At 41.8% G+C, this 25,187-nt stretch overlaps 1 protein-coding gene across 1 annotated transcript; it reads right to left on the reverse strand.

Moving 5' to 3' along the window:
* Nucleotides 1-1,972: 1,972 nt before the first annotated feature.
* On the reverse strand, nucleotides 1,973-20,358 carry LOC102822933 (cytochrome P450 2E1-like; the record flags this gene model as incomplete). The annotated part of the gene is made up of 9 exons (XM_006875361.1): nucleotides 20,182-20,358; nucleotides 18,385-18,544; nucleotides 17,501-17,650; nucleotides 16,708-16,868; nucleotides 15,909-16,085; nucleotides 14,434-14,575; nucleotides 3,612-3,799; nucleotides 3,036-3,177; nucleotides 1,973-2,158 (listed from the first exon to the last, which is right to left on the reverse strand). Coding segments are annotated over exons 1-9 (1,483 nt in total), but the record flags the coding sequence as incomplete, so codon positions are not given.
* Nucleotides 20,359-25,187: the final 4,829 nt, after the last annotated feature.

A 25,187-nucleotide genomic window follows, 5' to 3' on the forward strand; every position in this document is an offset into this window, starting at 1 on the left:
ATTGACACAGTAGCTTTAACAATAGTCTCAAGCATTCCTACTATTGTGAGGACAGTACAGAGGGGCAGTGTTTCATTCTGGTATATATGGAGATGCCATGAATTAAAATTGACTTGATTACACCTAATAACAACAATTGAGTACTTTGGGATCTTTTTAGGACATTTTCTCTTCCCCCAAATAAATACAAACTCTTTTAAAATGATAGTTTTCTTCTCTATGCAGAATTCTTGTGTGTGAATGTGTTGATGAGAATGATAGGTGTCTTTCAGTGTGTGGACAGGTTGTCCTCCTCAGTCTATCTCTCTACTAACTATGCAGGGTTTGGGTAGCATCCCATGGTGGGTGAAATGAGAAGTGTGATTGGCAGAATAATGGTACCACATAAGACATCCAAGTCCAATTCCCAGAACCTGTGTATATTGCCATTTCACAGAAGTGATTAAGAATTTTGAGAAGGGGAGATTATCCTAGATTATCCAAATGGACCCAATGCAATCAGGATCCTTATAAGTGAAAAGGAAGGAAGGTTATTGGCTTTGAAAAAACAGACCCACCCTTTGAGTTTTCAGAAGGACGGAGTTCTGCTAAGACTTAGGGCTGTATAATAATAATTGTTTACTGCTTACAGCCATTAATTTTGTGATCAATTGTTAAAGTAGCCACAAAAGTCTCATACAGAATGTCATGCTATAGCTCTGGAATGTCTCACTGACCAGTGACTCTCGCTGGAAACACCTCACACTTGATCTCAAGCAGAATGACCTCTAGTGTTGCTCTTAGGGTAAGGGACCTGTTTTCACATACCCCTACCATATCAGTCCATCCTACCCACCCTACCCAAGACATCCCCATCAAGTTACAAATAGGCTTTCTTCTTCTCAGCCTGCTGCATTCATGATGAGAGCCTAAATGATGCATTGTTCATTTTATTAAGGGAAGTTGAACAGACAGCATGCCAGGTAGTGTTCTAAAGGCTGTGCTGCCAGACCCACTTAGTCCTCTACTCCACATGCTACAGCAAGTTGTGGCCACCCCTACTCACAGACAAGGAAACTAAGGCACAAACATGGAAATGCAGAGCAGCAGGTGGCAACAGCAAAGCTTGATTCAGACTTTTCCTCTTCTCAGTGTTAATGTTCAAGTCATTGAGTCAATGGAGTGTTTTCATCATCTGTTTCACCCCACACCAGGATCTTCTTGTGTTTAGGATGTTTAGAGTTTTAAGTTTCCAGGTACAAAATCACATTTTAGTATTAATAGATAATGCAAATGGAAGGTGTTGAGTATTCAGATCTATTTTAATTAAAAAATACAGCCCAGAATGATACACATAGTGAACCCAGATGAGCAACTTTATATCCTAAGGCAGTTTGCTGGGAGTTGTTTCTGACAAGGCAACAAATCTTGTAAAAGATGTATCGTGTCTTCCCACAACCTCCAACCCAGTTCCTTTTTGTAACTTTTATAATAGATAGTACTCCATTGACTGAGCAGTTCCAGTTTTTTTTTTTTTTCAATAAAAAAAAAGTTTATTGAACTTAAACTGATAAATTCTTAATTGCCATTGTTTCTAGATTCTTCAATATGCTAGTGGTTGTGGTTGTGTACTGTCGAGTTGGTTCTGACTCACAGCAGCCCTGTGTAGGGTTTCCAGAGCAATAAATATTTATAGGAGCAGAAAGCCTCATCTTTATTCTGCACAGCATCTGGTGGACTTGAACAGCTAAACTTGTGGTTAGCAATATAAATCAATCTATTTTAAACTTTGTTTTTAAATTCAATCTCAACACTGAGACTTGGGAAAGCAGTACCTCTGGTCTCACCTAGTCCACACATGGAGCTCCAACTGTCCATACTAAAGGCAAGGTGGACAGGGATACTATCCATATTGCATTGGGCTATGGGGCAAGAAGGGTCCTGCAGTCACCTGGGGTGCAGGCCTTGATAGTTCAATGTGTGTCTATTCTACATCGTGACCGAGGGATGACACAGAGTTTGTAATATGGTGGGATACTACCAAACCCAACTGTAGTGGGGGTGAGATCGATGTCCTTTGGGTCAACAAGAGACTTCAAGTTAAAATGCTGTAAAATGGCAGACAAAAAGAGGAATAGTTCCATTCGAGCCAGGCCTTCTCCAACACACACTCGTTTTCCTGGAAGCGACAAGAATGCTGATGAGACACTGAGGGCACCCTACAGAGTTAACACTTTCAAAAGCCAGACAGCAGAGGGAGTTGGAGGGCAGAATAAAGCAGAACTAAACCTTTCTGCCCATTAAAAGGAAGCAGATGATGTATTTATACACATTCTGAATAAGGAAACCAGTAATGTTAACTTTTCAGGGGTAGCCTTCATATAACTACAACTATCCTGAATACAATGGGAAATATTCACGTCCATTAAGCAAAATGGTCTCTGCCAGTTAAGGGAAATGTTTCCCAATGTTCACTCATGATGTTCTCCAGGAATGAAGTGGGCTTTTTAACCCTTGGGTTAAAATTTAATTTCTAATATTGGGTGTCAAATTAAAGCTATCAATTTGGCTTCATGATCTTCCCTTGCACCTGAGGTAGGGTCTTGTGAAGGAAACCAAGTGAGAAACCACTGAATCTCATCCCAGGGAAAATTTTGATGCTTCCTATGATGAGTCCAGATAATCAAAGTTTATATTGTGTTTAGTAATTCTTGCTTAAAATTATGCACAATTATGTAATGTAATTTTGAAAGACTTCCATTAAATTCTGTTAAGGTAAAAATGGAGCTTTAGTACTGAATTAGGTAAAGTGTTTACTCTATGGAGAAAATAATTCATAGCTTCATTCTCTGAACTTCTGGGTGACAAGGTGTCATTTAGCCTCTCTGAATAGGTATCAGCACACTGAGATCATGTTGCAAATCAAAACAAGAACCATGATGGAGCTAAGAGGTTAACTCATGTTTGGGATGATAAAAGAGTCAACGTTATGTAGAAATGAAGAAAGTGGTAGATAATTACCTTGAGGGAAGGCGCAACATCTGAACTCTTCTTACCTGCAGAAAATGCTTTGAAGTAGTCACTGTACTTGAATTTTCCATTTTCATTCAGAAAGTGCTCTGGTTTAAATGTCTCTGGATCAGGGAATTCTTGGTCATCATACAAAAGGGAGTCCAGAGTTGGAATTACTATGGTGCCCTAGAAGAATGAAGATCATTTTAGCCAAGTTGGCGCATGTAGGCTTTCCTCTGGAAGCTCCCTGTGAGAAAGATTGCTTTCAATTCTTGGTTACTGCACAGGTATATTTATAATTTTTTGTCTAAGGGTTAGATAGAAAGATAAAGTTGTTGTATGAAACAGTAGTAAGGAGTTAGATCTAAATGGTAAGAGAGGTCCTAATTTTCTTAAAGGATTTGATCCAGAGTTGTCCCCCTACCGTCCCTGGTATAGAATATGAAGCAAATCCCGAACATTATCTGCGGAGTTACTGTTCCAGATTTCTTCATTTGTGTGGTAACCAGGTCCATAGAGGGTCAGGAGAGAGTAGCTAAAGAAGCAGATTTCTGACCCTTTGCAGCCTAGTTAAAGGGTGATAGGTGCTTATGGTGTGATCTGTAGGCTGCATATCCAACCTTGGGGATGACATATCCTCTGAACATTGTGTCCCGAGTTGTTTCATGGGGTAGATTGGAGGGCACAAGGTTGATGAATCGCTGAATTTCATGCACCACAGCATCCATGTAAGGCATCTCTAACCTGTCCTTGACAGCAGGAATTCGACTTGGCCCAATCACCCTGTCAATTTCCTCATGAAGTTTCTCTGTCAATATATTAATGGAATACATTTAACAGACTTGTCCAGGCTGGCTGGCAACTTATCCACTCGTTCATCTATACATCTTCCCACCCAACAAACAATCCATTGATTCATCTATCCATCTGTCTAATAATCCACTCATCCAATCGCACCTTCACCCATTCATCCACCCACCCACCCATCCATCCACCACCCAACCACCTACCCCCGATTCATCTACCCAGTTATCCATCCATTTAATCATCCACCAAGAGGCAGTCATTCAAACAGAACAAGGGGACACTGAATGATTACAATCAGGATAGGTGTTTGCCAGAGTTGTATTCTTTCACCATATATATGCAGTCTGTATGTTGAGCAAATACTCTGAGAGGCTGGATTATATGAAGAAGCACATGAGATCAGGATAGGAGGAAGACACATTAACAACTTGCAATATGCAGAAGATACATCCTTGCTTGCTGAAAATGAAAAGGGCTTAAACTACTTGCTGATGAAGGTCAAAGACCACAGCCTTTAGTATGGTTGTGTTGTTGTTGTTGTTGAGTGCCATCGAGTCGGGTCCGACCCTTAGCGACCCTGTACAGGGTTTCCGAGGGTGTAAATCTTTACCTGAATGTAAATAAAGCAAAACTCCTCACCACTGGATCAAAAAACAACATGCATATAAATGGAGAAAAGACTGAAGTTGACAAAGACTTCATTTTTCCTGGATCAACCATCAACACTCATGGAAGCAGCAGTCAAAAAATTAAATGATTCCTTAGACAAATATGCTGCTCAAGACCTCTTTAAAATGTTCAAGAGGAAAGATATGACTGACCCAAGCCATGGTATTTTTCATAGCCTAACAGGGTCGCTATGGGTCGGAACCAACTTGACGGCACTTAACAACAACAACAACAGATATGTATGTGAAAATTAGAAAATGAGTAAGGAAGACTGGAAGAATTGATGAATTTGTCTTATGGTGTTGGAGGAGAATCTAAAAGTACTATGGACTGCCAGAAGAACAAACACATTGGTGTTGAAAGAAATATAGCTCTGATTCCTTAGAAACCAGGATGGCCAGACTTTGTCTCTCATACTTTATATTTATTATCAGGAGGGACCAGTCCCTGAAGAAGGCCATCATACTTGGTAAAGTGGAGGGTCAGGGAAAAGAATCAGATCACCAACAAGATGGATTGGTACAGTGGCAGCAGCAATAGGCGCAATGATTGTGAGACTGATGCAAAACTGGGCAGTGTTTCATTGTGTATAAGTTCATTATGAGTTGGTACTGACTCAACTATAATTATCCATGCAACAGAAGTTAATGGGACACCTAATTAGTGTTTCCTGGTGTTCCAGACACTTTGAACCATTGGATAATCTCTCTACAAACATCAAGTAAGATGTAAACTCTCTGAGGTTATTAGTTGTGTGCAAACTGTTTGACATCCACTATTTTAGCTGATTATGGCTAATCCAGTCCTTCTGTTTATCACAGAAATATAGAATGCCAGAGTATCTCCCTAATTTCTTTTTGGAAGGAATGCCTTGTATTAATTATTATTTCATGTTGTTTACTTCATGCTTCTAAGAAGAATGAATGAGAATGACAGAGTGGAATCAAACATATATTGTCTACTTTTGGAAGAACCTCAAGGAAGCAGGAGGCTGAAAGTCTCTCTCTTCCTGATAGATCAAAGCAATCTTTGTCAAGTAGCTTAACCTCTCTGGATTTAAGATTTCTTTCAGATTTAAGATTAAAGAATTAAGTTTTTATAATATGTTGAGTGTAAAACCTAAAAAAAAAGATATGGTACCCAAGTAAAAAAATTAAAACACACACAATAATATGAATTATATGCAGAGATTTAATAAATGTTAACTATATAAAGGAGCTCTGGTAGCGTAGTGGTTACGAATCGGGCTGCAAACCTTAAGGTCAGCGGTTCGAAACTACCAGCTGCTCCGCGGGAGAAAGATGAGGCTTTCTACTCCCGTAAAGATTTACACCCTCAGAAACCCTATACAGGGTCGCTATGGGTCGGAACCGACTCGATGGCACATAACAACAACAACATATAAAGTCATGCATGGGAATAGTGTATACAAGTCTAGACACTGATATCTTTGAGGAGGGAAGCCAAGGAGGTCTTTAGCTTGCTATACTGAATTGTCTTCGGAACAACTCTGACACAAATAAGGCAATAGGTATAAGAAAGGCAGTCATATTTATTTTGTCTTTTTTTTTTTTCTATGTTGGAAATTCTTCATAATTAGTCAATTAAAAGCAACAGAAAGATGAATTAAAGTGTACACCAAAGTGAAGGAGAAATTGAATGAAAGCAGCAAATTAAGAGATTTATGGCTAGTAGGCATCCTACCATCTGATCCAGCAGAATATAACCATCTTGAGACAAATGAACAGCATTCCTTGATAAAGAACACAAGAAGTCAAATACACAAAATCCCCAACAGGAGATAGAGATATTGTGTAGACAAACCAAGAAAGAAACAGCATGAGCAGAACAAGAACTGGATTTAAGGAAAGAAAGTTCAGGAAGATGGTTGAGAGTTCTAGGGATCTAGGCGACCATAGAGCAGGGAGGGAGTCAGAAAACAAGCAGTAGTCCTGATCATTTATGTGGCTAGTATTGTTGGATTGGAAGATCCTTGGAGTGGCAGATAGGGATCGCCCCTTTTGATTGGACCCTGGACAGCCCCACTCCTAATATTTGATCTGAGCTGGGTACTGATCACATGCTGCATCCATGCCAGAGACAGGAGGAATATGGTCCATTCCTCTCTCCCACTTCCCAGTGGTGAGTCCCCTGTCCCTCCTCAACCTGGTAATCTGCAGCATGTACTCCCAGGCTGTCAGATCTGCAACCCGAGACTTGTGGCCACTTTGATCACCCCAGTGCTACAATGTCTCTGGTGATCAGCTATGTACACTCCTACTACTACCAGATTGGTAACCAGAGGCACAAGACCCCCATCCCTGTCCCACATTGCCTTGCTCACCTGTCAACTGATGATGTGAGTTTTTGTCACCCACTCAGTGACCTGTATTTCCCTGCCCCAGCAGCCAGCAGTGCACACACACACAATGCCCCATCCTGTGACCAATAAGAACACTTCCTGCACTCACATCCAGGTGATTAATTGGACAGAAATGTCACTTTACCAGTAACACAAGTCACATCCTGACAGGTGTCATCTGCACCTTTTCCAAACACTGAACAGGAGATCATAGTATCCTCAGTGAATATTCACCTAATTGCAATGTCACTATCCCAAACCCAAGCAGTTTCTTCAAGCAATCTGCATTTGCACCAAAACTCTTGGATACTCGCCATCTATTGAGATGCTAATTCATGCATTCACAGTAGACCTATCCTTTCCATTTGGGTAATACTCCCATATCAGTGGACAGCACCAACCTAGAATGATCTTCCAACTCATATGGACTGTAGAGGGACCCTGAACCTTCAACACTTGTCACCTAATATCAAGAAAGAACCTGCTCCCAAACCTCCACTCAAATTTGTGAAGGGAACACATAGACAGGTTTAACCACAGAGGACTCACATGTGAGTGTGACACACCATATCACTGTTGTTGTTGTTGTTAAGTGCCTGTGTTCAAGTCAGTTCTGACCCATAGTGACCCTGTATAGGGTTTCTGAGAAGCAGCTGGTGAACTGGAACCAGGAACCTTGTGTTTCAAACTGACTTTGCAGTCCAGCGCATTAGCCCACAATGCCACACCAGGACTCATTAGTGAGAGGAAATTATGCCTAGCCAACAGACACTATCAAAATCACACATCGACCAGAATCACAAAAAACAACAGTGAAAATAATACAAAGAAGCCATACAAAAGCAACAAATAGCAATATGGATTAACAATAACATACAATAGGTAACTCATTGGAAGGATATAACAGTAGAATTGAGTCAAGGTAGAAATAATTTGATAAGAGAACAAATCCCTTGATACTAATCTGTTTGAGTAACAATCAGAAAAAAGAAATGAATAAAAATTCATGTGTAATTGGAAGAGATGGAAAGAAAGCAAAGAGAGAATTTTTGAAACTTTCCTAAATTCATGAACAATGAGAAAGTTTCCATTCAAGAATCTAATGAACCCCAGACAGGATAGATCCCAAAATAAAGCTACCAAGACATGCCATACTTAAACTTTCCAAAACTGAAGTCTACGAAATCTGAAAAAAGCATCTTGTGAAAAATGAAATATCACTAACAAAGGGCACCAGTAACACTAAGTGTTAATATTCAGCAGAAACCATGCAGGCAAGAAGACAGTAGAATGACATATACAGAACCTTAAAAGGAAAAAAAAAAAAATGCAAACCAGTGATCATATATCTAGCAAAATTATCCTTCAAATAAGATGGCAAAACTTGGATACTCCCAAATAAATAGTCAATCTTTATAAGAAATATTAAAGGGAATCCTCAGACACAGAACCAATAACATCAGATAAGAACTTGAGATTAAGACACACGACGGTATCCCTAGATACCAACCCAGAAATAGTATCAAAAGTAAAGTAAAGTTGCAAAACTGAAAACAGGGCCAGAGACATCAATCTGTCAATTATGCCAACTTCAAAATATACAATGGGAATAAATGGTGTAGTTATAGAACTTCCATATGAAGAGGAAATCAAATTGATATAAAGATATATAATACGCTTTTTAAGATTCAGAATGATAATATTTCAGAATAACCACAGAGAAAAAAAATTTTTTTCCACCAAAATAAAGAAGAGAAGAAGAAAATGAAAAGGACTCAATAAACACAAAATCAATAAAAAAAGATCTGAAAAGACAATCCATAAACAAAAATAACTCAACACAGAAAATTAACTATAACCAAAAAAAGTTAACATCACAAAAAAAAGCCTAACAAAATGGCAGCAGTGCACTCATACCTACTGATAGAAAATAGATTAACCAAATTCACCACATAGATAAAATAAAGGAAAAGAATCACATGATCATCTCAATTGATGTAGAAAAGACATTTGATAAAATCAAACTTGCTTTCCTCATAAAAATTATCAGCAAATTAGGATAGAAAGGATATTTTTCAACCTAATTAAGGGTATATAATTAAAATCAATGCCAACATTATTCTCAATAGCGAGAGACTGAAAGCATTCTCTTGGAGAATGGGAACCAGATAAAGATACCCATTATCACCATTTTTATTCACTATTACACTGGAAGCCCTAGCCAGAGCAATAGGGCAAGAATAGTAAATAAAGGACACCCATAAAGGAGTCCTGGTGTGGTACTGTGGGCTAATGCATCAGACTACAAAGTTGTTTGCACTACAAGGTCATTGGTTCAAGCTCACCAGCTGCTTCTTGGAAACCCTATACAGGGTTGCTATGGGTTGGAATTGACTTGACGGCATGTAACAACAACCACAACATATAGGTAAAGAAAAAGTACAACTATCTCTCTTTGCAAATGACATGACCCTATATAAAGGAAATCCCAACGATTCCACAAGAAAGTTGAACTAATAGAAGGGGTCAGCACATTACCAAGGTAGAAGATCAACATACAAAAGTCAGTTGGGTTACTCTACAGCAACAAGGAGAATTTTGAAAGGAAATCAAGAAAATAATACCATATAAAATAGCTCAATAAAGGATAAAATAGCTAGGAATAAATCTAACCAAGGACATAAAAGATCTATACAAATAAAACTACAAAACAATACTGCAAGACATTCACAAAGTGAGAAATATACCACACTCCTGAACTGTTAGATAATGGCAAAACTCCTAAAAACAATCTACATATATAATTCAATTTCTATCCAAATCCCGAAAATGCTCTTTAATGAAATGGAAAACCTAACCTCCAAATTTTTCTGGAGAGGAAACACACCCTGAGTAGGTAAAGCATTATGGAGGAACAAAGTAAAAGGCCTTACATTTTCCCATCTCAGAACTTACTATATAGCCTTCTTAGCCAAAAGAGCCAGATAGTGATACAGTGACTGACACATAGACCAATGGAACATAATTTAGAAGAAAATCTATCCAGTTAGGAACAACTGATTTTTGGCAAAGGGTTGAAGTCCATTCAATGGAGAAGAGAGTTTCTTCAGTAAATAGTGTTGGCAAAAAAAAAAATAAAACAAGATTCAAACCTCACATGTTACACAAAAACTAGTTCAAAATGGATAAAAACTTAAATGTTAAACCTAAAACTATCAAGTTTCTGGAAGATAACATAAGGTCAAAGCTAGGAATATATTATCAATCTGAAGATGTACGTACAGAAAACAAAGTAGATAACATGCAGCTCCTAAAATTAAATACTATGCTCATCAAAAGTTGGTACCAAAAGAGTGAAAGAGAACTTACAGACTGGAAACTTTTTTTTTTTTTTTTTTTTGGTAATGACATCTGACAGGAGTCTAATCTCTAAAATATATACAAAACTTCAGCACATTAACAACAAAAAAGTAAACAATCCAATTTTTTTAAATGGGCAAGTAACATGAATAGGCACTTCACCAAAGACTTTCAGATTACTAACAAGCACATGAAGACGTGCTGCCATTATGAACCATTGTATTGTTAAGTGCCATTGAATCTGATCAGACTCATAGGAACCCAGTATAGGGTTTCTGAGGAGTGGCTGGTCGGTTTGAACTGCTCACCTTGTGATTAACAGTCCAATGCTTATCATACAGCACCATACATACCAGGACTCTTTATTAACTACTGTTGTTGTTGTTAATTGTCGTCGAGTTGGTTCCAACTCATAGTGACCCTGTGTAGGGTTTCCGAGGAATGGCTGGTGAGCTTGAACCATAGACCTTGTAGTTTAAACCAACCTTGCTGTCCAGGGTATTAACCCACAGCGCCATACTAGGGTTAACCATTGTTGTTGTTGTTAAGTGCTGTCAAGTCAGTTTCTACCCATAGTGACTCTGTGTAGGGGTTCCAAGGAGTGGCAGGTGAGATTGAACCACTGACCTTGCAGTTCAAATGGCTTTGCAGTCTGACGCATTAACTCACAGCACCACCCCAGGACTCCTACTAACCATTATTGTTGTTATTAGGTGACATCGAATCGGTACCGACTCATAGTGACCTTATGCACAGCAGAACAAAATACTGCCCGATCTTGGGGCAACCTCACTACTGTTGCCACACTTGAGTCCATCGATGCTGCCACTTGGCCAATCCATCAAGAGATGCAAATCAAAACTACAATGAGATATTATCTCATCCCTACAAAAATGTCACCGATGGAAAAAAAGCAAAACAACAAATGCTGGTAAAGTTGTGAGGGAGCTTGGGACTCACACAGATAGTGGAATTGTGAAATGATACAACCAATATGGAAAACAATATGGTGCTTCCACAACAGCTAGGAATACAAACATCATATGTTCTAGCAATACTACTCCTACAAATATATTCTAGAGATTTTTGCTATTGTGAATAAGGTTGCAATGAACATGGATGTATATATGTCTACTTCTGACTATTCATCAATGTATGAATGGATAATCTGTGGTGGTTACATACAATGGCATACTATGTAATGATAAAGAATTATGAGTCCGAGAAACATAACATGAATGAATCTGGATGACATTATGCTGAGTGGTATGTAAGTCACAAAAGGATATCTACTGTACAACATTTGTTTAAAGTCAAGAATAGGTTTCCCTACTTAAATTCTTTGGTGGTTACCAGGAATGGGAGAGTGGAAAAATTGCTTACTAGATAGTTGTTGCTAAATGCTATCAAGTCAGTTCTGACTCATAGTGAGCCCATACAGTGTTTCTGAAGAGCAGCTGGTGGGTTTGAAATGCCGACCTTGAGGTTCATAGTCCAGTGCTGATCCTATAATGCCACACCAGACACACAGAAGTCTTATGAAGGGAAAGACAATTCACAATATGGGGGAAGTGAGCACAACATGGCCAAGGTAAATGAAGACACTGAGAGCTACTCGAGAATAAAGAATAACTACAGTAAAAACTGGAGTCCTGGTGTGGTGCTTTGGGATAATGTGCTGGACTGCAAAGTCACTTTGAACCCAAGGTCAGTGGTTCAAGCTCACTAGTTGCTCCTCAGAAACCCTATACAGGGTTGCTATGGGTTGGAACCAACTTGACGGCACTTTACAATAGCACAACAACAGTAAAAGCTGGACTCCTGGTGTGGCACTGTAGGATTAGCACTGGATTTCAAACCACCAGTTCAGAAGTTCAAATCTACCAACTGCTCCTTGCAAACCCGATGTAGGGTCACTATGAGTCATAACTGACTTGACAGCACTTAACAACAACAATAGTAAAAGCTGGAGTCCTGGTGTGGTGCTATAAGATCAACACTGGACTGCTAACTACAAAATCAGTGGTTCAAACCCACCAACTGCTCCTCAGAAACTCTATACATGGTTGCTTTGAGTAGGAACTAATTCAACTATACTTGACAACAACAGCAATAGTAAATGCTAGAGAATATACAATTTTTCAGCAGCAGTAATACCAACCAAAATTTGTGAGTGGTGAGTGAGTAAAAAGGTAGATATGTATGCTATATAGGTGTGGGAAGGCACATAGGAGTATAGGGGCATGCATACATGTGTTGTGAGCATTTGTGTATGCAAGGGGGCTTTAAAAAATTCATGGGAAAATGGAATTAGCAGCTAATAGAATTTTCCCGTGAACTTTATCAGCCCCCTCATGCATATTTATATGTGCTGCTGGTTTATTCATATATGTAATAGAGCACATAGGAGGTTCAGTTATGGAAACTTTTTAGAAATATTCAAATGCTTCATGGGTCTGTATTAATGGGCTTGAGGGCTAAGGACCATAGTCTCAGGGGACATGTAGATCAAGTGGCCTATAATAATCCATAAAGATAATGCTCTATACATCCCAGTTTGGTGAGTAGTCTTGGTCATAAAAGCTTTCAAATAGCCATCTAAGCTAGAACTATTAGTTTCTTCTCATATGGAACAAAGGGCAGTAAAGGGAACAGAGGTCCAAGGAAGCAATTAGTCCACAGGACTAATGGCCCTCACAAAGCACAGCCTCCACTAGCCTGAGACCTAAAGAACTAGATGGTGGCCAGCTACCACTACTGACCACTCTGATCAGCGACACAATGGAAGGTCCCAGTTAGAATGGAAGAGAAATAGAGAAGAAAACAAATTCACAAAAAAGACCAGACTTACTGGACGGAGACTGGAGGAATCCCAAGAATATTGCCTTAAAATACCCTTTTAACCTAGAGCTCTCAGAAGACAATTATCACCATATACTAGATTTACATGTAAAACAAACACTACCACCTATGAGAAATGTGAACCTTAGAACAATCAGTGGTTTGAGACCAAACAGGGAACATTTGTTTGAAGGCAAGAAGAGACAGCAAGGAGAGGTATGCAAATGGGGAAGGTGGGGTGGAAATGCAGAGCACTGACCTATTGTGAGGAGAGCAACCAATGACATAGAACAATTTGTATATAAATGGCTGAATGGAAAACGAATTTGCTGTGTAAACTTTCACATGAAACACAGTAACATGTTAGAATTTTTTTTTTCACATTTATTGTTTTCCTGTAGGATAAACATTGGACTGCTAATTGCAAGGTCAGTAGTTCAAGTCCACCAGCCACTTTGTGGAAACCCTATACAGAATCAATATGACCTGGAATCGTCTTGACAGCATACAGCAACAACAATTGTTCACTTATTACCGAACAACCAATATTTCTCATGCCACAGACCTGTAAAAGGTCTACCTCTGTGAATGTCCAGATTCCTGCTTTCTGGTTTTAGCTGTGCTCTGTGCCTCCTCTGCTGAGAGGTCGGCTTAACTCAGAGGCAACAGGAACATGTCTTCACTGCCATGTTGCTGTTAAGTGCTGTCGAATCAGTTCCGACTCATAGCAACCCCAGGTAGGGTTTCTGAGGAACAGTTGGTGGGTTTGAACCACCAACCTTGTGGTTCAAACTGACCTTGTGGTCCTGTGCTTATCCTGCAGTGCCATACCAGGACTCCATATACCTATGTCTATCTATCTATCTATCTGTCTGTCTGTCTGTCTGTCTGTCTGTCTATCTATGTATCTATCTGCATTTTGTTGTGAATTGGGTAAAGGTTTACACTGCCATAAGTAGGTGATATTACAGAGTAGAAGTTAATGTTTCTCACTCTGAGCTGTGCTGTGTGATCCCTGAGAAGGGAGGGCAGAAGGCTTTTCTTTCTACAGTGATTATTTTGACATGTCCACAGTAGAATAACAGTATGGTGCTACAGGATAAGCACTGGAACGCTAACTGCAACGTCAGCAGTTCAAACCTACCAGTCGCTCCTTGTAAACTCTATACAGGGTTCTTATGAGTTAGAACCTACTGGACAGCATTTAGTAACAACAACAACAACAACAATGGGCATGTTTACAGACTGTTTCCCCTCAAAGTGCTTCATCCCATGACCCTCGGGCACAGGTATGACCTGGTGTTGACATCCCCTGTGACCTGTGGGTACAGACTTGGCCCAGTGCTAGTGTTCCCTGTATGCCTATGACCCGAAGGAATACTCCTGACCCATCATCAACACACCTTCGATCTCTGGGTACTTCATGAGTATCAGGAGCCCATATCTCAGGGTGGTGCTGGTAGTCTCTGTCCCTGCAAAGAATAGGTCAGCCACAGTCACGGCAATGTCGTCCAGTGTGTATCCAGGCTCCGAACTTTGTTTTTCCTGCATTGCCAGAGACAGACAGGGACTTGAAAACAGGATGTCTCCAGATGGATGTCAAGAAGGCAGCTCTCCTTCCTTAGTAAATGAGAATGTGCTGGCCCTCCTCACTCTACAGAGAAAGAAACTGTTTTTACCGAATAGTTGCTGTGGGCTAGCCGACACCCACTGCTTTATGAGATCACTAGGTAAAACATGATTTGGAGCCTGTAGAGACAGTATCATCTCCATGTCACTGTTAGGGAAACTGAGGCTCCCAGGAAACTCCTCAGGGGCAGGACTCAGCTCCACCCTAAGACTCCATGCATTCCTCCACCAGCTCCGAAGCTGCCAGTGAGACCCTTTGGTCCAAGGATGCTGTAAGCCCCTCCCAACCCTGTCCCAAGTCAAAGGTGACCTCGGTGCTTTCCAGAAAATCAGGAGCTGGTGGATGAATGTTTTTTCACTCATGGAATTTATAATGGTGACTGTGGTGAGGAGTCTTGGCTAGCAGCCACTGCATTGTAGCAGTTGCTTTAAGGACTCTCTATCCCTGAGGCCAGTGCCTCATAGTCCAAAGGCCTGTCTGGCTAGTCAGTACATGCTATAGATCCAGGAAGTCACTCTGGAATCTGGACACTCCAATGATAGAGGAGGATTCCTGGACACCAGGGCAGTTCTCTGGGGAAATCAGGGTGTGGATTTCACACATGGCTAAGAGGACAGCAGACCTGGTGACACAGTGGGTTAACCATTGTTAGCAGAAAGGTGAGGCTGTGTCTTCCTGTGAAGGCTGACAGTCTCAGAAACACTCAGGAGCAGTCCTGCTCTGTCCTATAGGCTTGTTCCAGTGCTGCTCTGAGTTGGAATCAACGTGATGGCTCTGGATTTGGTTGGCTTTGCTATCATCAAGAGGAGACATGAGGGCTGTCAGGTAGATTATGTGGTACAGGCCCAGGACCCCTTCAAATATCACATAATATGGGATCTATGTTCTGAAAAGGAAAACTGAGGACCTCCATGGGCAAGATGCAGGTGGTTAAAGCCATTGACCCAAAGGTGACACAGACCACAGCCTGGGGTGGGCTGCTTCGAGGGAGCACATGCCCACCTTTGGCTGGAAGTTTGGGGTGCTGTGGTGTTTGAAGCTGCTCAAGTTCTGTGTCTGACTGGTGTGCGCAGCAAGACGCACCCAACTAGAGCTACCTGTGCTAGGGTGAGACCATAAGCATCAAAATGTGACCATGACACCAGATGTGTAGGAGTGTGGCATGAGTAGGAAAACACTTGTCAGCCCCCACTTTCAGCCTCATTTGGGACTCTGACCCAGACACGCTACCCAGGGTTGGGGGGGCACCTTTTCCATCTCAATGAGCAGGCAGTCGGTGAAATTCCGGGGGCAGTTAGGGTCCAGTGATGCATGGTGTTCCTTCACTTGCTCCAGTGCGTACTGCTTTATCTCAGATACATTCTTCATGACTCTCCTGTGGCTCCCAGGCAGGTATTTCATATATTGTGAATAATAATTGTAAACCTAAAGAGAGACAGAGTGATTTTAACTAATTAATTTTTTTTTTTTTTTACAGATACAATCTAATTTTACATTCTGACTGGGCTGATACTTGACTCTATGACCATTGTGATCATTTCATTTAGAATATATACTTAGGGTGGTATTGATTTCAGAGGTGGCATTCTGTGGTGGAAACATGATCATCATCCTTACCTGAACATCAGTCTCAAGGACACACCACCCTTAAATGGCAAATGATGACTGTCCTGAGGCTAACAAAGGGACTGCCTCTAGGAAGACTATTGGGGCCTCTTGTCAGGTGCCCCAACATGGACATGCTCCTGTTCTTCTAGGTGTCCCTCAAGGAGCTCTGGTAGTGTAGTGGTTACGAATCGGGCTGCTAATCTCATAGTCAGCGGTTCGAAGCTACCAGCAGTTCCGCAGAAGAAAGATGAGGCTTTCTGCTCCCGTAAAGATTTACAACCTCAGAAACCCTGTACAGGGTCGCTATGAGTGGAACCAACTCCACGGCACATAACAACAAACAACAACACTTCATAATATGTGTTTCCCATTTTCCCACATCCTATTGGAAACTATACAGCAAAATTTGGGACAAATTAGTGGAAATGAGGGTCTGCACCTGGAGCCAGGGGGTGCTCAGCAGGTAGAAGTTCTCGTTGAACATGTTCATCAGTCTCAGACATGTCTTGTCGCTGTAGTCAAAGTGCTTACAGAAAAGGATGTCAGCGATGACATTGCAGGGCCCGCCACCGATAAGGAAGGTGGGGTCAAAAGGCTGACCTGGAAGACAGGGTTGTCAGAACTGTACACACGAGACTTGAGTATGTGAACTGCTCATACGATGGCCACGGGATGGGTGTCTCCTGCCACAGAGTGACCAACGCCTGTTTTCACTGATGTATTCTAAATAAATCCATTACCTTACGTGAATCATTACTGGGAATTATAATGATTCACATAAGATAATGAATTCATTTAGAGCTCTGGTGTCGTACTATAGGATAAGCATTGCTGGCAGTTCAAACTCAACATTCACTCCTCGGAACCCTTGTGCAGGCTTACTATGTGTCAGAACTGACTGAACGTCACTTAACCAACAATGGTTTCATACAGAGCACAGAAAGTACTCTCTTGATAGCCACACCTTCTCTACCTAAAATGTAGAATAAGGAACTCAAGTTATTCTATACATGGCCCCATGAACTGCCCATAGTTTCAGATGGTCCAGATGCTGTCTGGAGGTGTCAGAATGGGTATGCTATCCCAGACAGATAGACTCTTCCTTACAAATGGGCCCTCTGTCTCCAGGGCTTGGTCACTTCCCTGCATGTGTACACTGTACCAGATTGGATGGGGCCAGGTTCCTCTCTCCCGGTTTCCTTTGGTATCCCCTGTCCAGGTGGGATACATACCTTGAGTCTTCCTGAGTTCCTCCAGCAGGAAATGGGCCTCCTTCTGGATCCGCTGTTCATTGCCTTGCTTCCCCATCCCATAGTCCCTCAGGGTGGTCAGGGAAAAGCGCCGGGTATCTTTCCAGGTGGGCCCATTATTAAAAATGATTCCTAGGGGAAGAAAGGAGAGCAAGGAGCCAGTCATCTTAGATCAACTTCTCAGAGACACCAAAGCTGGATTAAGACATTCTCAGTGGCTTGTAGGTGTGGAGGGAGAACCAATCAGACAAATGCAGATAAAGGGTGGCCTGGGAGCAGAACTGGACTGAGGCTGGGCCTCCAGTGCTCAAAATTCTGGGGGAGGAAGCACTGACACAAGTTGTACGAAGAGGAGCCAGGAGAGCTCAAAGCTTGGAATCCAGGGAGAGTGTGTTTGGGAAGGATGGAATCATCAGTTAGAGAAATCAGGAGGGGTGCAGAGCGGCACCCCTGATGGAGGCAGTTGCCCAGAGGTGTGGTAAACAAACGAAGAGAGATAAGGAGGTTGGAAGGGGGAAGAGATGAAGAGGGTCAGGGAATTTACAAATGTTTTCAGAAAGGGTAGGAGGAAGGAGAAGAGAGAGAGCTCCCAGGCAAGGCGAGAAGGTTAGGTTCTCTTCCAGCATTTCATGGATTTACTGAAATGGTGCAGTTCATAGCACCATATGTCCAGTATTGCACATTTGCATCATCAAGGATGAAGCAACACACTGATGGAAACTCCTATGGTCAGTAGGAGCTGCCCGGTGGCATCCGGCCCCTCCAGCGCCTCCCAGGCAATACCATACCTGCTAAAATTTAGATACGCCTCTGGTCTGAGGACCTGCTTTTGATCAGTATGCAGGGAGCTGAGGGACTAGATTCACCTCGGTCCTTGTGGGCGTGGAACGCAGCGATGTCTCCACGTCCGGAAAACTCATTCTTGTACTGGAGCAGGACCTCTCTAACCGCCTTGTAGCCATGTGTGACGACGATGCGCCGGTTGCCCAGGTACACCGTAAACACAGGCCCATACCGCTCTGCAAGCTGGGAACACAGGACGCAGAACGGTCAGTACTTTAAACACATCCTCGCAAAGTTACTGCTGTTGACCAAGAGAACCCAGAGCTGTGGGGACAGTCCTGGTCTCTGTCCAACGCAGTCTGGGGAACCACATCCCCAACGAGGGGCCCGGGTTTGCAGGGAGTATACCGAGCCTAGGGGTCTGGTGCCCCGACTCAGGGTTCACGCTTGGGCCACATGGACCCTCCTACCTCCGACACTGGCTCAGATGCAGATGCTCTGGAAGGTCAATCCAACTGCGGTCCAGCTCCACCGCTACCCCTCCTCGCTCCCACCCACAAAGAAGCCGTTTTAAAAACATGTGCATTTCTTTTGTTTAAAAATAGATTTTAAGACATTGATTTTGAAAATTAAATTTGTGAAAAAAAATCTGAGGGTGCTTCAAAAAATCCGTGGCAAAATGGAAATAAAAGATAATAGAATTTCCCCATGAACATTCTAAAGCCACTTCTTATTGTCTTAGAAAACAGAAAATGGCTATTTGTGAAGGTGATGTTTTCAGGTGTTTGTCCCTTTCAAAAGGGACCCTGGTGGTGCTGTGAGATAAGCATTGCACTGCTAACTGTAGTGGTTCAAACCCACCAGCGTTTCTGAGGGAGAAATATGAGGTTGTTTGCTCCCTTAAATAGTTACAGTCTTGGAAACCCTATGAGTTGGATTCGACTAGATGGCAGAGGACTTGTTTTCTTGTTTTGTCCCTTTCAAAATGTTGCTATTACTGGCATTTTGTGCTATTGTGCAACACACTTGTACAACTCTGTCCTGTGATTTTATTAGACAAGACCAATCGGTGCCTCTCTAGAGTGCCTTCTTGTCCCACCTCCTCCCCCCACCCACCCCAAGAAGCTGTATCTTGTACAACTCTGTCTTGTGACTTCATTAGACAAGACATAAAGCTCAGGTTTCACCTGACCATGATTTCCTCCTGAATATAAGCAACTCCATGGATCCTGAATCCTTGACCCTCTCCACTATCCTCTCCTTTCATCCTCACCCAGGCCTAGGACTCGGTGCAGCAGCAGAAATTGGAGTCAGCACCTTCACCCTCTGCCAGCTCAGTCTTTCTTGTACTTTCAACATACTATATACACACCCTGTGGAGCAGACACTTACTGAGGCCAATGCTGTGCCTGGCAGCTTCCTTTATTAATATTGTGAATGGATTTTCCAACTTATCTATCCCTTAAATTTATTAACTCATTCTATCTTATCAACAACCCTAGAAGGCTTTTGTTACCAGGACACCACATGGCTTAGACACTTTACTTTTTAGTCTGTTGTTTAGGCATTTTACAAACAGCTTGAAGTTGACACCCAGTCAGTGTATACTTGGTCTGAAAACACTGTAATCCTTTCATGCCAGGTAGCAAATAGCACACACACAAGGGAGTACCCAGGGCTGTGCAAAGGCCACAACTCATTCTGAATGTTGAGTGCCCATCTGTCCTGTGAGACGAATATTGTGATCCTCAACCCTGGATACTACTGTATCAGTGCAGTTCATTCATAGCAGGTTGCTATTCAACAATAACAACTTGACTGACAGTGAGTTAGATACATAACTCCTGAATTCTTCTCTAAACCAATAATACCTCTCTTACCTTGGTGAAGGATTTAGGAATATTCTTAGGTTCTAGCTGGAGAAGATTCCCAATGATGGGAAGTGGGAAAGGGCCAGGGGGCAGTTTCCAGCTGCTATGGATATGCTTCCAAATGGAGATGAGCAGGAGGGTGGCCACCCACACTAGCAGGGCAACGGTGATACCCAGGACAGCCATGGCACCTTCTGTTCCTGTGCCAACTTGCAGTAAGGACCTGTGGAAAGGCAGAGATTTTATAACACACAGCAAAGAAGGAGGGTGACTCTCCAGCCAATGACTCCTCTCTTTTCCTTTGATCAGATGATTAGTTTATTATTAGCTGACATTTGCCATCATTTCAAAGGGCACTTTCTGGAGCGGTTGCCTCTTAGAAGTCCTGATTATTCCCCCTTCCCCCACATAAGGACAGGCCTGGGCTCTGTCAACACTAGTGGCTGTTGGCACAGGTCCCAGTTCCAGTGAGCATAGCATGCTGGGGAATTCCACTACCAATAGGCCAGAGTGTGGGGTGGGAACTTGCTTCTCCTTTGTGCTGGGTGGACAGGGTGGGGTGCAGGTTGTTTGAGGTGAACTTTATGTAAGACAGTATCAAGTGTGCACTCAAAGTCTGGTGCCAGCTTCGGTGGTGCAGAGTCCCTTAAAGTCCATCTGAAGGTTTGTCTGAGCCACTCCCCAGGTCCCAAACAACTATTCATCAGATTGATATGTCCAGAGGAGAAGGATTCATGCCTTGGATTCCATTCTACACAGTCAAATCCATGGATAAATTCAGCTGAAGGAAAAGAAAAGGAAAGAAAATGTTGATTGACTTTGAAAAAGTTTATTTGTTATTACAAAGGGAGTTTACTGTATTGCAACAAAGTTTTGCATGCTATTTAAATTAAGCTGGTATTTACTATGGAATGAATTCTGTGCCCCCAAAATATGTGTTTTAAATCCTAACCTCTATACCTGTGGTTGTAATCCCATTCAGAAATGAGTTGTCTTTGTTATGTTAATGAGGCAGGGTTAGTGTTGGCTGTGTTTTGAGTCAATCTCTTGCAAGATAAAAGATGAGCCAATAAGCAAGCAAAGATAGAAGAAGAGAGATGAAGATCACTCAGGAACAGAGAAGCTCAAGGAGAGAAGGTCCTTCTTCCAGAGCTTATGGATAGAGAAAGCCTTCCCTTAGAGTCAACACCCTTAATTCTGATTTCTAGTTTCCTATGTGGTTACGAGTTGGGTGGCTAACCTCAAGGTTAGCAGTTTGAAACTACCAGCGGTTCCACAGGAGAAAGATGAGACTTTCTGTTCCCATAAAGATTTACAGCCTCAGAAATCCTGTGAAGGGTCACTATGAGTCGGAACCAACTCCAAGGTACAACAACAACAACAACATGAGTCAGAACTGACTCAACATTAATAACAACAAACTGTAAGAAAGCAAATTTATGTTTGTTAAAGCCACCCATTTATGGTATTTCTATAATAGTAGCACTAGATACCTAGCAGAATAGGGACTATCATTGCTAACATCAGGTGGAGAATACTAGAAACATGCTTACTTGTGTTTTATTGACTATGCAAAGGCATTCAACTGTGTGGATCATAAAAAACTATGCAAAGAATGATATTCCAGAACACTAATTGTGTTCATGAGGAGCCTGTACAATGACCAAGAGACATTCATTCAAACAGAACAAGGAGGTTTTGAGTGGTTTCAAATCAGGGAAGGTGTATGCCAGGGTTGTATTCTTTCACCATATTTATTCAATCTGTATGCTGAGCAAATAATCCAAGAAACTGGATTATATGAAGAAGAACATGGCATCAGGATTGGAGAAAGGCTCATTAACAACCTATGATATATGGTCAGCACAATCTTGCTTGCTAGAAGTGAAGAAGACTTGAAAAACTGGACCGATAAGTAGCATTATGATAAGTGACAAAAATACTGAAGATGTCAAAGACTTCATTTTATTTAAATCCACAATCAATGTTCATGGAAACAGCAGTCAAGAAGTCAAATGATGTATTACATTGATCAAATATGCTGCAAAAGATCTCTTTAAAATGATAAAGAGCAAAGATATCACCTTGAGGACTGAAGCATGCCTCATATGCATGTTAAAGCTGTTGGTTATTGCTATAAGTGCCATTGAGTCAGTATAGTTTCCAAGGAGCAACTGGTGAGTTTGAACCACTGACCTTATGGTTCAAACCAATCTTGTGACCCAGTGTTTGTCCTATAGCACCACACCAGGACTCTATGTGAAAGTTGGACAATGAATAAAGAAGACTGTAGAAGGATTGATGCATTTGAATTATGGTGTTGTTGAAGAATATTAAGAGTATTGTGCACTGCCAGAAGAACAAATCTATCTGTGTTGGAAGAAGTACAGTCAGAATGCTCCTTAGAAGGCAGGATGGCTTCTCTCATATTTTAGACAGGTTGACAGGATGGACCAGTCCATGGAGAAGCACATCATGCTTGGCAAAATGGAAGGTCAGTGAAAAAAAGGAAGACCTTCAATGAGATGGATTGACATAGTGGCTTAAACATAACAAGAAACATGAGGATGTCGCAGGACCTGGCAGTGTTTTGTTCTGCTGTGCATAAGGTCACTATGAGTCAGTACCAACTAGATGGCACCTAACAACAACAACAACAACAACAACAACAACAATTCAGCCCATTAACCAGGATGGAACTTGGAGAAAACTGGATCTATCAACACAGGATCTCATTCTAAGATTGAAATGGATGGGACTGATTGTACGGTCAAGTGCAAACTCAAGATTAAAGGTTGGGTAAGGGTTGCATGAAACACATTTTACAATATAATGTCTCTTTGCATATGAGATATTGACTGGTTCTGTAACCAGTACTTAGGGGACCTGAACATAAATTTAATGCGCCTTTTGTCCTGCTCCCCCAAGATCTTTTAGGTTTATGCTAGTTTGATTAATTATTCTGAGGGTGGCAACTAACCTACATAATTCTCTCTGCAGATGCCTGTTAGAAGTTAAAATCACAGAGACTGATAACTTTTCTTTCCCACTATCCTTGCTTCTCTCAAGGCCTTCTGAACTGGAGACAAGACAGGCAGAGCACAAAAAATCCACTCCCTCACTTTTGGCATTAAGCCTAGTACTGTTAGTTTTGTGCTGACAGCAGTTGCTTCAGTGGTAGAAACGTCCAAAGAGAAAAATGTAAAAAGTGGTATCTTATCAGGCACTTCAGCAGAATACTGAGCACAGAACTGCTTTCTGGCCTTCTCTCACGTATCCATATTTACAGTCCCTTCCTTTGGGAACCAGGGACAGGTCTCCTGTACACAGTCTAAAAATTGAGCAAGCTGAACACCTTTAATAGGAGTTCCTCTGGCCCTCAATTGGGCTTTAAGCATATCTACAAACAAATGGTGGTCCTTTGACCCTAAATGTTCCATGTTTTACACTTGGTTCTAACTCACTCTGAACCTTATCTGAATGTGCACACCTCAGAGTATCTCCTCATCTCTGGCTTAAGAGTTTCCCTGTACTCAGGCCCCACGCTGGGCACCAACCACTGGGGCCAACCATCGTGTTGGACAATTGGCTATACTTTGCGAACCACATGGACAGATTAAACCTGAGTAGGGGCGATGGTAGTATAGTGGTTACAAATCGGGCTGCAAACCACAAGGTCAGCAATTCGAAACTACCAGCTGTTCTGTGGGAGAAAGATGAGGCTTTCTGCTCCCATAAAGATTTACAGCCTCAGAAACCTTGTACAGGGTCGCTGTGAGTCAAAACTGACTCCACAGCACATAACAACAACAACAGGGGCAATGGGAGATTAGAAATAAAAGGAAGACATAAGACACAAGTGAAATAATAGCAAAGTTGGGACCAGGTGGGCCACAGCACTCTGATGGAGATACTGTGACATGGACCAAAGCAGCGAGTTTATTTTATACACAGCTCAAAGGGAGGTGCTTGGGGGCAGGGAAAAGAATAACATCTGGTGTTTTGATGCATGCAGTAAGTGGGACTTTATCAGAAGAATGTGGTTTCTAGGAAAACAGAGATAGGGTGGCTAGAATGTTGGGCAGGCTGAGTCGAAGGACATAGCTAAATACAAAGAAAGACCTTGCAAATTCCCTGTCCTCTGAGGCAGCCCTGCAAGTTCCTCAGGGGTGGGGCTTGACCTGGAAGCAGCCCGAGTTTCTGGACCACAACTGTTCAGTTGCAATCCTTCGGTTGAGCTACCCCCAAGTCAGGACCTTTGGCCTAGCTGCTCCCAACAGGTGTGCAAACCTGGCTTCCTCAATTAAGTGCCTGGAGGCAAACCACTCCACAAGCAAATCTCCGGCATGAAGGCAACAGTTTTCTCATTCTGTGGTCCAGGAAGCCCACTGTTTTGACTCATGCTTTTGGTCCTGCCGCCTCTGATGCTGCTGCTTCTCTGCAACTCTTCTGGTGTGACAGCTCTCTATCTCCTTGATCAAGACATTTCATCATGCAGCCCCCACTTCTGACTCTTCTTTCTTGGTGGTGGTGAGATCCCCTTCCTGTTTCTGAGATGGCTTATTTAAAAACCTAATGGGATGACAAAATTGACCAATCCCTATGTTAAGAGTTCTATACACCCAATTTAAATGGTTCTACCAAGTCATTTTGTGGGAATTACAAAGACTGTTGCTAGAAGAGCCATATCAAGTAAATCACTGTACTACAGACATTAGTAAGCTGACATGGACCATTTTGAATTGGACAAACATTTGGGTTACTATGCTGGTAATGACAAGTTGAAGAGGAATGACATTACATTCATCATCCAACAGAACATATCAAGATCTGTCTTGAAGTATAATACTGTCAGTGATAGAACTATATGCATGCACCCACAAGGAAGACCAGTTAATACAAACATTATTAAGATTTATGCACCATCCACTAATGCCATAATTGAAGAAATTAAAGATTTTTATGAAGTTCTGAAGTCTAATCAATTAAATATGCAATCAAGATGCATTGATAAC

The sequence above is a fragment of the Chrysochloris asiatica genome, unplaced genomic scaffold (genome assembly GCF_000296735.1).
Source record: "Chrysochloris asiatica unplaced genomic scaffold, ChrAsi1.0 scaffold00323, whole genome shotgun sequence".
Lineage (NCBI taxonomy): Eukaryota > Metazoa > Chordata > Mammalia > Afrosoricida > Chrysochloridae > Chrysochloris > Chrysochloris asiatica.